The sequence below is a fragment of the Tetrao urogallus genome (assembly GCF_951394365.1).
Source record: "Tetrao urogallus genome assembly, chromosome: 5".
Classification (NCBI taxonomy): domain Eukaryota; kingdom Metazoa; phylum Chordata; class Aves; order Galliformes; family Phasianidae; genus Tetrao; species Tetrao urogallus.
The window spans coordinates 44,768,136-44,785,209 of NC_136818.1; the positions used below are offsets into that span (position 1 = coordinate 44,768,136).

At 43.2% G+C, this 17,074-nt stretch overlaps 1 protein-coding gene across 12 annotated transcripts in view; it reads left to right on the forward strand.

Moving 5' to 3' along the window:
- The window catches only part of CAMK2G (calcium/calmodulin dependent protein kinase II gamma), a gene marked incomplete at both ends in the record, with an annotated part of 106,929 nt that overhangs the window by 45,705 nt on the left and 44,150 nt on the right, over positions 1–17,074 (forward strand). For all 12 annotated transcript variants that reach the window (XM_079536063.1, XM_079536068.1, XM_079536069.1 and 9 more), the window contains 3 exons: positions 3,956–4,015; positions 16,037–16,091; positions 16,641–16,706. In XM_079536063.1, coding sequence (XP_079392189.1) covers positions 3,956–4,015; positions 16,037–16,091; positions 16,641–16,706 — 181 coding nt within the window. The remainder of the gene's footprint in view (positions 1–3,955; positions 4,016–16,036; positions 16,092–16,640; positions 16,707–17,074) is intronic.

Consider the following 17,074-nt stretch of genomic DNA (forward strand, 5'->3'; position numbering starts at 1 on the left):
CTTGTGTTCTGCTAAAGCAAAGGGCCTGACAAATGAAAACCCAAAGCAAGCCCAGTTCTCTGAACAGTCTGTTTCTTATCAGCTGTGTTCTAAAGAAATGTGATATTAGCATTACTGGAATGGCACTTAGAGCGGCGTTTGCAGAGCAATGATGCAAAAGATATTTTGGCAAAACGTAGGCCTGGTTGTTAAAATCAAATTCAGAAATCTTATCTATATAAAGGCCTGGGAACTAGAAATAAACATCTTAGTTTATGTGTCAAACGTGAGAAAGTTTTGTCCTACTGCTTTTAAGCACCATCCCCTTGAGCGTTTACTTTAGATTTTGCTACAGATGGTCTGTATAAACTGCACTTCTGTATCCATGTAGATAGACGCTGCTTCAATCTGTAGATAGAAGTACTGCCCAAATAGCAAAAGTCTCTTTTTTTTTGGCTGGAAAACATGAAATGAATATTAGATGAGTGTTGGTAATATCCTGTACTTAAGTTTTAAGCATCAGCTATTGTTCAGGGCTAGACAGCTCTCTTATTTAGCAGGAAGGGAACTTAATGAAATCCAATATTTGGAAATACGAGATAGATGAATTCAGACTTGGAACGGCCATGTAGAGATTTGACAGGAAGGGTAACTAAAGTTTGGAGTAACTTCTCTGGATATATGGCTTTATTATCTCTTGAAGTCTTAAATGTGAACCGTGATGTTTCCTAAAGGACACATGGTGTTTTAGGCAAGGTACAGAAATTGCTGATGGAAGTTGAGCAGTTCTGGAATGGTGGGAGATGGGCCCAATGCCATGGGGTGAATCTGGTTTGCAGTGGGCTCGTTTTCCACCTCTCTTCCATATGTGGTCTGCAGAAATTAGGGTGATCTTCTGGTGGGGGGGAGAAGAAATGATTTTCTTTGCAAGCTCTTGGTAAGGCAGTGATCAAAACCTGGATTTCTTTTCATCATTCTCCTAATGCAGTTAAGGTCTGTTGGATTTTTACGGTTCTGTGAGCTCCTGCCTATAATGTCTTCAAGCCCAACCTTTGACTGCTCTAATGGGCATACAAAATTTGTTTTTTTTTTTTTTTTTTTCCTGTTTCCTACTGGGAATAACTGCCGTTAGATCAGAGAGAGAAAAACAAAAATTGCAACTCTGTGTTTATTGCTGAAATTTTTAGATACCGAGTTGTTTGCCCCTAGTGTTGAATTGACTGTGCCACTAATGCCTGGAACAGGAGTGGAATACCCGTGCTGTGCCAAAGACTACTGATCAGTAAAGACCAAAAAGGGGATCTTTGCGGGGCCGGAGCTCTTTTTCAGGTCACAAGCTGGGCTGTGATCCGATGCTGTCCAGGACGGGATGGGAGCTCCTGCAGAGCACGCAGAGGAGCCCAGCCCAACCCAGCCCAGCCCGACCTTTTGCTGCTCTGCACTGGGGCTGCAAGGCTGGGGTTGCCGCCTGGAGCAGTCGCACAGGGAGCACACTTTCTGTCTGCAAGCTGTGCTTGAGTTTGCCTGTTTTGTTGCCCTGGAGACAGAACAGTGCAGAATGCTTCACCCTGACCAGAAATAGTTTGCTGTACCTTGTGACCGGAGTGCTGTACTCCTCCTCTGGTCTCTGGCCAGGCTGCATGGTGCTGGAGGGACGGGCTGTGGGGGTGATGACCTCTTGTCACAAGTTCTGCTGTGTCTGCTGCCCTGCCCGCTCCCCTCCCTCTGTGAGAGGGTGTAGGATTGCAGGGGAGCAATTGCTCTTGATTTACATCTCCCATGGCATTTTGATGGTTATGTCATTCTGTTTGAGCCTCGCTCCTGTCAGCTGTCTGTCCTGGCTGTCACGGCCCAGTGGCTGAGCAGCACGTGGTACATCTTACCTCTCCTTCCCCTTTGCTCAGCTGTTTTTGCTGTCTGCTTCCCCGTGCCCTTGTGCTCAGGAACAGATTCCCAGCAAGTGTAATTGCACACGAGGGCAACGTGATCTGAGTGAGGGAAGGATCCCCTTTTGTAGGGGTTCCAAGTAGAGCTGGGAGGGTAAGAAGGGGATTTGCAAGACCCAGGCATGTGAGAGAGTTATGGATAGTTTATCTTAAACTGTGGTCCTGCTGTGAGAACCTGGCCCGGGTGCAGAGTGTGCAGCACAGTCTGTTACCTTGCAACTGCTTTCTAAAACTTCATTTGCAAAATACTGCAAAAAGAGAAGCCAAGGCACCCCCGGCAATGCAGGCGAGAAAGCGCTTGCACTGCACCAGGGCCTTGGGAGTGTGGATTCTCTCCAGGCTTTCCTCCTGCCTGCTACTTTATTGGAGTGGTTCTGGCATGGAGCTGTGAAATATGTGCAACAACAACAATAATTTCCAGGACTGAAAGAGAGGGGAGAGATGAAAAGAGTCATTTACCTTCCCCCCTCCCAGAACAGTAGCAGATGAGGACGTAAGCACATCTCAGCCCATATAAAATATTAATTGGGACATTTTCTACAGTTCAGCAATGGGAAAGAAGATAGAAATCCTGCAGTGCCCTGAGCTGCTATTCCCAGCCTGGGAAAGAAGTGTTCTGAGCTGAGATATCTGCCTTGGTCTCCCTCTTCTTCTCGTGATGAGAACAGTTGCCCAAAGCTTTTCTGTGCAAAGGAAAGGGAGGACCATGCAGAGACTGCGGAGCTGCGTGGACTATTCTCAGTGCAGAGCAGTGGGTCTTTGTTTACGTGGATCTCTAGTGAGATTCCTGTAAATCAGAGGATGCTGCACTTGTAGCAGTCATCTGCTGAGCGGCCCAACCAGCCAAGTGTCTTGCTTACTCCTGTGGAAAAAAGGGTGCCCCACAGGGAATGCAAAGAAGGTGCATTTTCAGCTCTGTATGCTGAAGACCTGCAGGAGGAGAAATGTCAGTAGAGCGCAGGGATGGCTGCTTTCCCTTGCTGTGTTTGTTTGCTGGCTGGGGAAGGGCAGTCAGTCCTCTCTCTTTCTGTACATATCTGCATCCCCAAAGATTGAGAGCTCAGGAGCTTCTGGGGCTGCCCTGGAGATTTGCCTCCCTCAGCTCCTTGCAGTGAAGTTGTGCTCATCTGATGTGTGTGTTTCATTTGCAGGGATGGGGCTTTGAAAAGCCAGGACTCGATCATTGCTGTAATGAAAAATCTATCTGAGCCTCAGCAGCTAAAGATCTCCTGCTTCTTGGCTAAGATGAGCAGAGTTGCCTTAGCTCTCTCTCCTTTCCTTGCACTCATGCATGTTACGTTTCTGGGGAGGAGAAACCATTTTCTGCTCTCTTTGATATGTTATTCTTTAATCCAGATGACGGTCCTGCTGAAACTGATGTTGCCTTTGGGCTGGAATAAGCATACTTAGCATTTGGGCAGGAATTCTTGCCTGGAGAACTGGAAGTGCTTGATCAGCATTTCATCAGTGACTCCATCTGTGGGTACTGAAGTATGGTTACCTTTACGGTTCATCGGAGCTGGCAGCATTCCCTACTTCATGTGTTGGCTGTGTGCAGCAGTACCTGTGTATTTCTCCCTCCTGCTCTTCCTTTCTTCCCTGATGTTTCTCTGGGCTGGCAGCAGGTCCCTTTCGTTTTCTGTGAGCTATTTCTTCAGAGACTGTTCTCCAGCTTTGGAGAAGGGGATAAGTCTCAAAAGCCCTGGAATTGGTTTCATGTGTTCGTGCATCTGATGGAAGAGTGGTACCTTTGTGTTGCTGTTACTGTTCACTTGGAATCCAAGCAGGGAATATCTCTTTATCGCTTTAACCGTTTACTGGAGGCAGAGGTTCTTTGCAGCCTCATCTACAGGCACCTGATTGGCTGTTACAGCTGTGAGATTTTGGGAGATGGTTGTTTTCCAGCAATTCCCAGTCTCATCCATGCTTCTGGACATCAGCTGGGTCACTGTGTTCCTTTCTTTGTTGAAAATGAGCAAGACCCTAGTTCAGAATTGTGGAGCTGAATACCTTGTTTCTTTCTCTTTCAGATCACCAGAAACTGGAACGTGAAGCTCGAATCTGCCGACTTCTAAAGCATCCGAATATTGGTAAACATCCAAAGATACTCCGTGCACTGGTATCCGTGGGCTATTCTGTATGTGATGAAGAAGCAATTTCCACTAGCTCAGGATGTCACAAAATGCAAAGTAGCACCATAGCAGCAGATTTTCAGCAGAAAGAACTGTTGAATTTGAGTGCAATTGTAGAGGTAGGGCATGAGGAGGAGTAGTAACCACCTTCTACAGTAATTTGCAGTGATGAATATACTAGCCAGTACGTTTATTGCTTGAAAATATTCAGGATGGCTAAAACTTTTGTTACTAGCCTAGTTACTGGGATTTGTTTGCCCTGTAAAGCTTGTTGCACTTAGTTTAGTAGGTGATGTCGATTTTTATTTGGGACTTTAACTTTCATCAGCTTTATTTTTATCTGTTCTTATATTTTCTTGTCAGACCTCTCACACATTAAATGTTGTGCCCGAGAGAATATCCATTTTTACAAGTAAACCCCACTGAAAACAGAAACATGTCACTTTCCTACTTTGGTTCTACAGCTGTTTCTCCATTTGTAATGAGTAACGATGTGACTGCTCTGTTGTGGTTTGGAAAAGTGTTTGGGGGAATGTCAGTGGTTCATGCATTTTCTACACAACTTTTTTTTTTTTTTTTTTTTTTTTGTCTTCCTAGAAAGAACAGTTTTTTTTCTTTATTTTAAGATAAAAGAGTCTAGTCATTCTGAACTCAGTGGGTGGTTGTAAATAGAAATAAAGGAATTAAGGAAATAGAAATAAGGGATAAAGGAATTATTTTATGCCTACAGCAAAGAGTTGAAATGTGTTGAAAAGACCTCTGAAGGTTGTATCGTCTATTCAGCAGTTATTTGAAAACCTTACCTGGTTAATGCTAGGCTTGTTTGCTCTTAAAAAGCTAGAATAATTCCATAGCCTCTAGTGGTAATCTTTCAAATATTTAGTTCTTCTATTAGACTTCAGAAAAAAAACATACTTTGCTACTGTTGTTTCTATTTCTATCCAGTGTATATGTAGAAAGTAGTTTTTCTTTCCTCTAACTATCTTACATATTTGAAGACTGTTATCATGTCTCTTTCTAGCCTTCTTCTTCTTCAGACTAAACAAACCCAGTTCTTTCAGTCTTTTCTCATAAGTCATATTTTCTAGACCTCTAGTCTTTTTTTCTTTCCTTTTTCCCTCTCTCCCTTGGACTCTGTCCAGTGACTTCATATCTGTCTTGAAATGTGTTGCCTGAAAAAACATATCAGAACCCAGCTAAGACCGTGTCAGTGTTGACTACAAGGTGAAGAATTGCTTTACCTGTCACATCAAAATTATTCTTTTGGCAAATTTTGTTGGTTGATGGAAGTTTAAGGATATTGTTGATGCACATTTGTTTTCTGACACATTGTTGCATCAGACTACTTTCTGCGGATCTGGCAAGCAAAGAATTTTTCCATCTTGTATAAATGAGGATTCTTATCAAAGTGGCTATTTCATTTATCCTAATTAAAATAAGTACTAGGAAACGTACTGCATGGGTTCTCTTCAGGTTTGTCAAGACCATTTTGATCTACTTTCTGATGAACTTTCTGTTATATGTTTGCAATTTGTACAGTAATGTATTTAATAAAAATGCCATATATTGCACGATGTAGATAATTAATGGAACTGTTGAATACTGATGGGCTCTGAACAAACTCTTGAAGGTGTTGATATGTTTTTCCAATTTGACAGTAGCAATTTTGAGTGTCTCTTCTCAGTGACTTCTATACACATTGTATCCAGCATTAGCTTACACTTTTTTTTATAATTACTTTTGGACATAGCACATTGGATGCTGTCAGAAGCCTTTCTGAAGTCTAGATACTACATGCATTGTTGCTTCCACATTCCATGGACTTGTTATGCTGTCATAGAAGGAAATTGTGTTGGAAGCTGAATTGCAGCATGCCCTCTTGTTTTGCTGTGACACAAACCTCTAGTGAGTCTAGGGCAGAGGACTGTGAGTCACAGCCCTGTGAGGTGCTTTTCTCTCCTCCCTGCATATAGAATATGAAGCAAACCTGTTGAATTTATTTGCTGCCATACAGTTGACTCTGGTGTGATGGTTCCAGACTGTTACATGCTGACTGTAACACCCCTACTTTGAAAAATAAATGTTTATTTGGCCATGAGGTAATGGTGATATTTCTGTTTGTTGTTACTTTTTGTGAAGTGACTGCTTTCTAAGTTACTCTTGCATACCTTCACTGAACTTCAGCCTTGATTATAGGCTCTTGCTCTGTAAGTGGGTGTTTTCTTGTCTTTAGATGTGTATTATGGCCAAGGTAATCACAGAGGAGTAATCCTTCAAAGAGCTGAGTGTTGCAGTGTGGTTATTCCTTGATCCAGAAAACATTTCCGTCTATAGACAGAAGAAAGTTGTCCTGAGGCAATTTTCTGATTTCCAAAGCCATGTTTGTTGTACATACCATGTTCTCACTGGGAGCCATACTGCCACTACAAACGGTATGTCAGACTTCATTTCAGTAGAAGGACTTAATGCCTTAGCTTTCAACTTGCGTTTTTGATTCTCCTGACAACATTCTAGAGTATTTAGTGTCCAGAGAAACCCTGTTCCAGCCACACTCACCAAATTACAGCCAAATTGGTTTGACATCAATCCACATTCTGTTCTAAAGGGAAAATGGTTGCATCCATTACTCAGGATATGAGAGTGTCAGAAAGAGGCAGAAAGCAGCACTGTTAAAACCTTGCTGTCTGTAAGCAGATAAAATGCTTGTGGAAGTTGGCAAGAGTCATGACTGCATGGGGAATTCCACTTGTCCTTAAACAACATACTATTTCAATGATTCACATATCTATAAATCTCGTGGGCATTTGACATGAATGTATTTGGGGACATGTAGAAGAGTGAGTGAATAATCTGGTGTTCTCTTCTCTCGGTCCCTGCTTTGCAGGAAAGAAGGATGTTTCTCCAGGCATGCTCGCAGCTCTGCCCCTTCATTTGCAGATGTTTCTCCAGTTGTGCCACTGAAACCTGTGCATTTAAGATAAAATAGGCTTCACATTGTTTTCTTTTTGCTGTAGAGCTAAGCTTGCAGTGTTTTGAATGTCACCACTTTCTTATTGGAGCAGCAGCTCTTTTGGTCTCTTAGAATTAAACTTAATTTTGGTTGGCCTGAGTATCTGATTTTTAAGTCCTCTAATTGAGCAACTACCTGTGGATTCTCTTGTGGATAATTTAGGTTTTTGCCTTTTGCTACACAGCAACTACCAGAGTAGCAACAGAGCTGAGAACCCCAATGTCTTGCAGCTGTCTTGTTCCACATAGATGGGAAGTGCTCGGTTCTGAGTGTGACCTTTCCTGCTGCAGAACTCTCAAAGCAATGATGCAGCATTTGCTAATTCTTATTCATAGGTCTGAAAACTGTTTTCTAGCATTCCTGTGTTTGTCCATCCTGTCATTAAATGTTCCCCTTCTACTTTTAAATTTTCTTAGTTATGCCAGCCTAAATATGTCCCTCCTCTTTGGACCTGTCACTGGATGAGCTGTACTGCTTCTTAGATGTTTTTAAATCAACCGTACAAAAGTAGTTCTTGAGTATCTTTTGTTCATAGCTCAAACTGAGCAGTTTGTTATTTTTACCTTCTTCGTGTCAGTTATTGTGTCCTAGCTCATGGCAGCCTTGCTGTGAAGAATTGCATGCACTTAGCTCTGGAATAACAAAAATACCTATTTTAAGAGAGGCTGATAGTAGCCAAATGACGAAGCCAAATTCTTTTTCTGATTTCTGCCTCTGTATCCTTTTCTGAGCTGCTTCAGAGTTAATTTCTTTGAAGGAATTTATAGCAGTGGTGAAATGCTGTCCTCAGCATCTACTGGAATTACTGCATTTTCAGGTTTTTCCTACTTCTGATTTTTTTTTCTCCAGAATATACTTGCAGTTCAGTTCTTTAAATTTTTCACTTCTATCTTCTGGCTTCTTTAAGAATAAACTGCGGTTCTGGACAATTCCTTATTTAACATATGGAAAACATGGCAGAGAAATCTCCTGTGAATTAGCTGATTTTTTTTTCACCCAGTTCAGTTTTATTTCCTTTGAAAATGATCTCTCCTAGTACCTCTGTCTTGTGGGAGTGATTTTCATGGATGATTATTTAACAGCACACAGTTCATCTTTGCTTAAGTAAAGGTGATGATCAAGGTGTGAGTCGCTTCAAGAAGGGTTTTGTGCTTCTTTGTGCAGCCCATTGTAGAATATCACGATGCTCATAACTACTGGAGTAGGAAATGGGGTGCATTGGTCATGCAGACCCAGTGTTGGGATTGTCTCAGCCCCCACCAAGGTTCACTCGTGCATCACCTTGAGGATCTCTAGCTGAGCAGGCCCTCATTTCCGCCATCCCCTTGCTGCTTGGGATGCATGCTTAGCACCTTTCCTTAACAGGAGATCTGAATTGCTTGCTTAGTGAACAAGAGAATGCTGTAGGCTGTGTTTTGCTGTAAACAGCAGATTTCCCTGTTTTCGTTTGGCGGCAGACATCCAGGCTGCTCCCCTATGGAAGCACAGTGGTTTCCATGTGGGATAACAGTTCTGGATGGTCATGTCTGCACTGTTATCAGGAGAGTAGGAAATATTCCTGCTAATGAACTCTTTTGGATCACATCATGTTTGAGTAAGACACAATAAATGTCATGTATCGTGCACTGAACTTCAACCTTTCAGTGCAGACGTTGCAAAATGAAAGAAAAAAAAGTTTAGTTGGCATTGAAATGTTTAAAAAAAATACTTTGTGTGCTTTCATTATTACTTTTACATTTTTACCTCTACAGAAGGACCAGTTTCTCGACAGGAAAGGTACTGTCCTCTGTGCAGCTTCTTCCTAGGCTGTGGATTGCTGTGCCTGACCTTACTTTTTAGGGTCTGAGTGTTTTTCGAGAACAATGAAGAAGAAAAAATAAATCCCAGTGATATTTTGTGCTCCTCGAGACTGTCCCTTGTCTCTCCTTGCAGAGCCTGCAGCAGCCTGCTTCTACCTGAACAGAGCTGTGTTAACAAGCTCTTTTTTTTTTATTTTCCAAAGCTCTGAAACTGCAATTGGTGTGAAATGCTGTGGGTCTGGGGAGCTGGCAAGCCGGTATATATCCAGCATCCTGTTACCTCTCCGTGTCAGATTTGGAGGCAGAAGGAAGGAAAGAATCCCTGATCCTGATGGTCTGGTTAACACCAGCACGCAATGTCCTGTTAGCTAACTGTCCTGCTGCTGTTAGTTACTGCTCTAACAAAGCTGGTCATTAGCTGCTGGAACAGATGATTTCTAGAGGATTATTTGCATTACACAATTTAATACTCTTTAATAGCAAATTTTTAATTAAAAGGAGAGTCCTTTTGGAAGCAGCCTGAGCAGCTGCAGCTGAATTCTGCATGTTTAATGTAATTAGAGAAACAGCTGGGGTGGGAGCTCAGCACCCAGCTCCCAGGCAGTCACAGTCTTATGGTGGCTCCTCGTGGGACAGGCGTCCTGGGAGCTGTGAACTGTGCTGGGAGCATCCTGGCATACAGCCAGGCTGGGAGGCGGTGGGACAATTCCTGAGCAGGCTCTCAGGCTGGTGAGCAGCTGGGGAAGTGGGCTGTGGGTTGGAGCTGGAGCCATCTGCGTCAGCTCACTTGTTGCTTGTGCTGCCACAGACGATGGTGCTCAGTTTGCAGTCTGCTGGGCCGTTTGTATTTGTATCTGTAGTTCCAGTATTTCCTGGCACATTGGAGAGGGCATCAGGCAAGGCATCTTTGGTAAAGGGCATCAGGCAGGTTTTAGCCTCCAGTATTATTTTGCTTCTTCTGACATATACTTTTTGTAATATGTCCCACGTGGTGTCTCTTTGCATGATACAGGCAAACATTTGTCTGGGAAGTGCTGAAAAGTGAAGCTTGGCTGCTTCTAATGAGGCTTATTAGAAGGCTGACCTTCTAATAGCATTGTTCACCAGAAGATCCTAGAGTACTTTTGAGTTTGCAATGCTAAGACTACATAAAAGAGTTAGAGCATTTCTATTACCATAAGGAGACAACCAGAAGTCTTGGTTGCCTTGTTTTGGCTCTGCTGCATGTACTGCAACAAAGGCAACTTAATTGGAGAATTCCAAGTGTTATATAATCCCCGTACATGAGATATATTGGTGCAGCATGGCCAATAGCATGTTATATTTTCCCGTTGAATTCAAAGGATTTAAACTCTAGGTTCAGCAGTGAAGTTGGCCCTTTCCTCTTGCTGAGCACTATCGCTAAGGACAGGCAGGGACCATTGGTGTATAGGAGCAAGTATGTGTCATGTTAAATTTTCCTAAGCAGAGATTAATAATTGTGAAGATAGAAGGAATCATCCTGTGAAATTATTCTTCTGCTTGTGTATTTCTTTGCCTTGTGCTGTGACTTCAGTAACTGTTCTGTTTGCAGAGCAAACCTTGCAGCAGTTTGACAAAGACCACCCTGCCTTATAAAGGAGCCTTATCTTGGGCTTGTGTGCCAGGCATGAATGCTCTGGGCATTGAAACGAGAGTAAAACAATGATAAAACTGGGCACACTGGGCAGAGCAAAGGGAAGATGTGGATCAAGTCAGCTAGCTATTATCCGTGCTTGTGACTTGGGTATCAGTTTGCTTTCTAAATATGACCCTTTGAAAATAAGATGCCTGTTGCCCTTCCTTGTCTTTTTATATTTCTGTTGTATAGGTGAACTTTTATAAAACGGAAAGATTCTTCTGATTCCTTTGTGGTATGCTTCAACTTCTGTATTCACAGTCTTGCTTTGCGTGATGCAGCAGCAAATGACATTGGTTGTTAGGCTGATACAGTCTGTTTTGTTTGAGGTTTTTCTTATTACGATCAGATGCTTTGTACTATGCTTAGGCCTCGGGGAGCTGCAGCTGCCCCTACAGGGTCACGTAACTCAAGAATGGCAAGGGGATGAAGACATGAGTTTTTGGGGAAGAGGGTAGTTTGCTGTCGCTGCTTCTGTGTTGTCAATTATTTTCCTAAGAGGCCAGCTCTGTGGATGTTTCTTCCTGTACTGGTAATGGCAATTTATGTAGGATGAGAGCTGTAGTTTGATGGGTTGAGACTTGAAAGGAAACAGGAAAGAGAAGGATGCTTAAACCAGTGAGAGAGGTTGTGCCTTGTATGCAGGTGGTGGCACGCAGCAGCTCTTTAACAGTGCAGTATTACAGGTGTGCATTTAAAACTGAAGGGACAGTGGTAGCAATCTCCTTATGCCAAGTGGAGTACTACTGTGGTACCAGCTTCAGGACTGTATATGAGGAAAGCTATGCTATTTCTACATTCTTATTTAAAAACAGAACAAAACAAAAAAAAAAAACAGCCCCCCATAAACTGTAACTGATTCTGCTTCTTTGGTTAGCAGTTGTCCTGGCATTGCTAACTAGTGCTGTGGTTTTTATTTGCTATTTCTGAAGTTATCTGTAAGACTTCAGTCTTACAAAACTGATGTGCCTGTGAACTGTATGAGCCTTTTGCTTGATGTGAATGGGACTTTTTTTTCTGTGCTCCGACTAAAACCTTGGGTGAAGTCTTTCACCATATCCTGTAACTGACTTAGTGCCTTGTTGTCTGACTTGCTTCTGTTTTCTTTCTTACTCCAGTCTCCTTGTCTGTGCTTGCTAACCTTTGCAGTAAGTTCTTTCATCCATCAAAGACTTTTGGCGTGGGAATAGTCATAAGGTGACCATGAGTGTAGTTGGTGTTGGCAGGGACTGATTTTCTACATCTGCAAAAATTCCTGTGGTAAGAGTGTTTCACTAGGAAGAAAATATGATTTGAATTGCTGCTTCTGGGTGACAAAATCGGCTAATGGAAATCAACTGCATCGTATTCTGGTGAATAGAGTAAGGTCAGGTTCCTTTGGCAAGTACTGGGCTTCTGTATAGTTTATTCATCTTTTGGGAGACCCTGTGTTTCTATTGTGCAATTTCCTTGTTGCTGTGACTTGCAGCTCTCTGTGGTGTGTGCATCTGTTAGCCTGGTGTACCAGGCATGGATGTTCCTGCTCCTGTGGTGGGAGAAAGAAGATGGGTCTTTGACATTTTGGAGGAAAAGAATAGCTGAATTAGTTCTTTTATTAATTCTTCATTTTATAGGCGGTCAATTTTCATTACTCCTTTTTACCCTCTTCTAGCACCTACATATGATTACACTTTTCACCCTGTCATGTCAGTAGGTTACACAGGTATGAGCAGGACTCTGCTCAGCTGGTTGAAGCTGAGCTTAAGGTAATAACGAAGACATCAGATGGTGCTTCAGGAGCAGCACCTGTGGAACAAATGGTATCTACTTTGCCTGGGAAATTATATGAAATGGAGAGCGCTTGGTGCTCAGGTCCTTTAACCCCCCCCCACCCTTGGAAGCTGCCATATGAGAGCCCACGGCCTGTCATGGTGTGGAGGGCCCTCATGGCCGAGGCTGAAGCAGCAGGCCCTGCACTGCCTGCAAGATGGAGATGTCAGATGGTATCTGATGGTTTTGTATCTCCATGATGAATGTCAAAACAATGTGGATCTTCTGTCTGAGCCAAATTGGAGGGGAGGCCAAGGAACATTTTAAGTGCATTCATCCTTGATGTGAGGTAAAGGTGGTGGAGTTGCTTCTGACTATGTGCTGTTTCCTGGGCTGCCTGAATGCTTTTGGAAAAGGCTGTGTTATTATAAATGGATAGTTCACAAAGCCTTTGGGAGCAAAGCACTTCAACATGTGTGTCAGTAGTGCAACTCCTGGCACAAGGGTGACTGCCACGTCCTTGCAGGGTAGGAAGGCCAGCTGTGAGTCTGCAGGTGGGCCAGTGGACAGCGTGTTAGCTCTGGATGCTCTCTCACCTCCACCCCTGGGCATTGCTTTCACCTCTTCCCTTCAGTGTTGGTGTGAAGCAGGTATGGGCTAGAATTGAACGTCATGAGAGTTTTGGCCTATTCAGACTTGTCTTTCTCAGCCCATCTCATCGTTGCTCTCTTTCACAGTTTAAGTCTGATGTTTTAAGCTGTTGCTAATTATTTCTTTGCAGGGTGATGGTGCCCACTGCCCTCATTCCTATTGCTTCTGTGCTGTTCCAGTGTTATTGTGAGCTTTGTTACCTAGGCAGATTAAATTCCTTGCAAGTTTTGTTCAGCATTGCTCTGGGTGGTTGCGAGGAAGCAGCTCCCTTGTTAAGTTAATGGCCTGCATCCTGCCCCCGTGGTCTGCTCTATTCTTTTGCTGTGCAGCCTAAGGGTGATGTATGGCACTGGTATTTATGAGCCAATAAATACAATTCTCTGTTCTCCTGTCATGGTTCCCCACCTAAGTATACAAACAGTGTTTTACTGTCCTTGAAGGCTCTTTCTGCTGCCTCTGCCAGTCTTTGCCAGCTGACTTGCTTCTTCCTTCCTCTTTCAAAATGCATCTGACAAAATCACTTTCCTCAGGACAAATAAATATTACCGAAAAACTCTTTCATATTTTATATTTGGTTGCAGTTTGCTGTCTGCATCTTGGTGTCAGAGTTCACTGTTTCTCTCTTCTACCTACAGAGGTGTTTGCTGCTCCTGGCTGCAGCTCGGCCCACTGGTGGCTGTCCTCCGCCACTGTTGGGATTTCATTTGTGCTGCCACTCTCTGATTCGCTGCTTCTGACAGCACTTTGCTGACCTTTCAGGTGCCAGAGGGTGGAGAATGCTTTCTGGCATACTGAGTGTTACCTGACATGACCTTATTAGCACATTCAGCTTTCCTTGAAGTTTCGCCATCTGTTCCTTCTTCCCTTTTTATAAGGTTTCTGCACAGGCTTTTGCCTGTGTCCTGGGCATTAGCTCTCATTTATGTAGTTGCCTTTTGCGTATACATCGAACAATTTTGTGCATTGCAGTGAAAATCTCACGGCATTGGAGTGAAAACCTGCCCTACGCTGAGAATCCAAGTGTTTGTTTTAGTCACTTTATGTCTTGTTCCCAGCCTTCAATGGAAATGTTTCCTCTTAGATACCTTTCTCTGTATTTTTTGTAATGTCACCTCTGCTGGATTCTGCCAAGTGCTCAGGGGGGCAAGTCCTTGTATAAACTCAAAGTTGTATTACAACAAAGTTATTACAAAACTGACTAAAGCTTGGAAGATACTTTTATTTTAGTTATTTATTTTACTGCCTGTTATTTGGACATATTTATTTCTTAAAGGTGCTACATCTCTGTTTTCAGCAGAGCAAACAGTTTTATGTCAAATACCTGCAGTATTGTTCCCTTAACTGTACTTGCTGGTCTGCAGTCTTATGCCTTGTAGAGTACTGCTCCCAAACCTCTTCCATGAAAAGAAATGCTGAGGAGAGGAAGTTGGTCAAAGGACCAGCCTGGAGAGCTTGCAAATTATGGCAGGGAAAAAATGCTGGAGCATGCAGTAAGGAAGAATACAATTCTATTAGGAAAGGTGTAGGAAGTGGTCTCTACACTTTTATGCTACTCTTAATTTTGTGTTTGTGGGTGTTTGCATGCACATGTTGCAAGAAGGATAAGAAGAGAGCGTTGAGAAAATATGTGGTTGTTTCCTGAGATGGGAGCAGGTGCCAAGTGCTTGTTTGAAACGTTTCCGAGATGATGGTAACTGACGTCATGGACCAATAAAAGGTGCAAACTGACCTCTTGATGCTGGCAAAGAGATAATCATTGTGTTGGGAGAAGCCAAGACAGGTCACTCGTGTTTCATGTTTTACATGGAAAAGAGTGGAAGACAGGGAAGGGATGCAAAGGTACTGCTATAGTGACAGAACAAGGTAACTATCCTGTTTTTGTAGAGATGAGAACAGTGATGTTACTTCAGTCAATACTCAATTACATAGATGTTGTGGTGGCCGAGACTCACTCCAGGCCCATCTAGTTGTGTGAATCAATAGGGAAATCCTGTAGGTGGAATCATGTAAATAAGGTAACCAAGCTGTCCTAGTCTGGGTGTGGCAGTTTAAGGACTGAGTCAAGTAGGACTGCTAGTTAGTGACTCTGATTGGCAAAGAAAAGAGTGAAGTTTTTCAGCAGGAGAGAAAAGCTAAAAGGAGGACGTAGAGATATGAGAAACTGAGCTCTTAATTTTGTTATTGCTCTAAAAGCAAAACCTACAGTTAGAATTAATCCAAGAAACGTAAGAGAAAGCAAGGCTTTAATTCAGACAGGAGGAAATGGCACTGGAAGAGAAATTCATTTCTGTTGTGGATGTAGTCATTATCACTATTTACTACTTGTAACTTGGGGGAAGGACTTCAGGGCCCCAGAGATCTCACAGAGTATCCGGGGCAGCCCATTGTAGATGCAACCTCAGCCCTGATGGTGAAGAGGATGAGAAAAGGGAAAAGGTGGAAGTTAATTTAGGCAACAAGAGGGGATGTGTAAGTAGGTTGAGGGAGGATTAAATTTTAAGGACAACTGTGGTCATTTATGCCCTTAGTAACAAATAGATTAGAAAAATAAAACAAAAGTGAGCTTGAATTTTAGGTAATGATTGGGGGTATAAGTTGGAATGGAGTCAGGAAAAGGAAGTAAAAGGAAGAAACAGGCTTCATTGAGCTTTACAGATAAAAGGTAGAAGGGAGATGGATAGCATCAATGTGCAGGTGGGTTTACAAATGGATTTTGGCATTTTTTATTTGTATTGTTTTTGGTTGGAGATTCTGAAAAGGGCTTGGGGAAAATAAGAATGATTGAGGAAAGACTGCAAAGCGTGAGCATGGAAGAAAGAGTGGGTAGATGTGAAAGGAGAGTAGAGAAGTTTTAGAAGAGGAGAACGAATGGTCAAAGAAATTCAGAGTTTGTTTTGGTGCTGGGGTGAGGTGGGTGTATGTGAAGGACACCCATCTGTTCCTTTGAGATAAGCAAGGGAAATAGGTCACTAACTGAGCACACAAAATGAAGGGCATAGGGAATTAATGGGCTGAGTTGAGGGAGAGCTTGTCTGTGTGGCTAGGCTTGATTTTTGAAGTGTCATATTTGCTGCATGCTCTGTAAATCTCCATTTCTTGATTGTGTTTTGCAGTGCGGCTCCATGACAGTATTTCAGAAGAAGGCTTCCATTACCTCGTCTTTGATCTGTAAGTGTCTTTCTTCAGCTTTGATGCTTCATCAACGTTACAGACACGTGGATGGTTGAGTAGGGGCAGAATAAGAAACACCTGAATTCTCTCTTTCTCTTCCAAGCTCTGTACAAAACAGCACGTTACAAAAAATCGTTGACTATGTGGTAGGGGATAGACCAGGAAAACTCCTAGCAGCAGGTACAAGTGTGGGATGGCAATCAGTGGCTACCTGTGACTTTTGTCCCTGAGGCAGTTTGCAGGGATCAAAGGAATGCTGGTCTGCCCAAATGTAATATTTGCTGAGCCGTGTAGAAATGCGTGGACATTTTTGCTCAGTGCATTGAGAGTGTTCTGTGAGCTGCCAATGCTGGTGCTGTGGCTGTGGAGCTGCCCTTATCCTTCCATACCACAGATCCCTGTGGAGGCTGCTCAGCACAGGCCGCAGCAGGATTGTAGGGAAAGGATGTGAACACAGAGGCAGCACAAGTACCATACAGCCTTCTGGCTCGGCTTGGTCAGCTAGGCTTGGACAGGCTCTGTAACAACCTTTATTTTATACTCCAGGGTTACTGGTGGGGAGCTATTTGAAGATATTGTTGCCAGAGAGTACTACAGTGAAGCAGATGCCAGGTAAGACTGTTTCCAGATCCTTCTGTGTGTGCCATGTGTGTTGGCAAGCGGGATGAATTTCCTGACTGATGTTCTGTGCATGGCTTTGTTCTGCAACTCTTGCTCCCTATCTGGAAAAAGCAATTCCTCTTTCTGCCATTAGAATAAACTATTGTCACCGACCAGCCTGACTCACTGCAGCTCCAGCTCTTGCTGCCTGCAGACGCTGCTGCTGTGGTGTGTTCTTTGCTGGGAGCTCTGTTGCTAGTGGCTTTGTCCGCCTGACCTTCCTGGTGACTGGTGACAGGGTGTCCTTAGTGAGTAACACAGGGGAGAGCTGTCCTCTGGCTGTGGGAAAGCTCTGCCTGCTTGGTCTCTGCCCTCCTGCA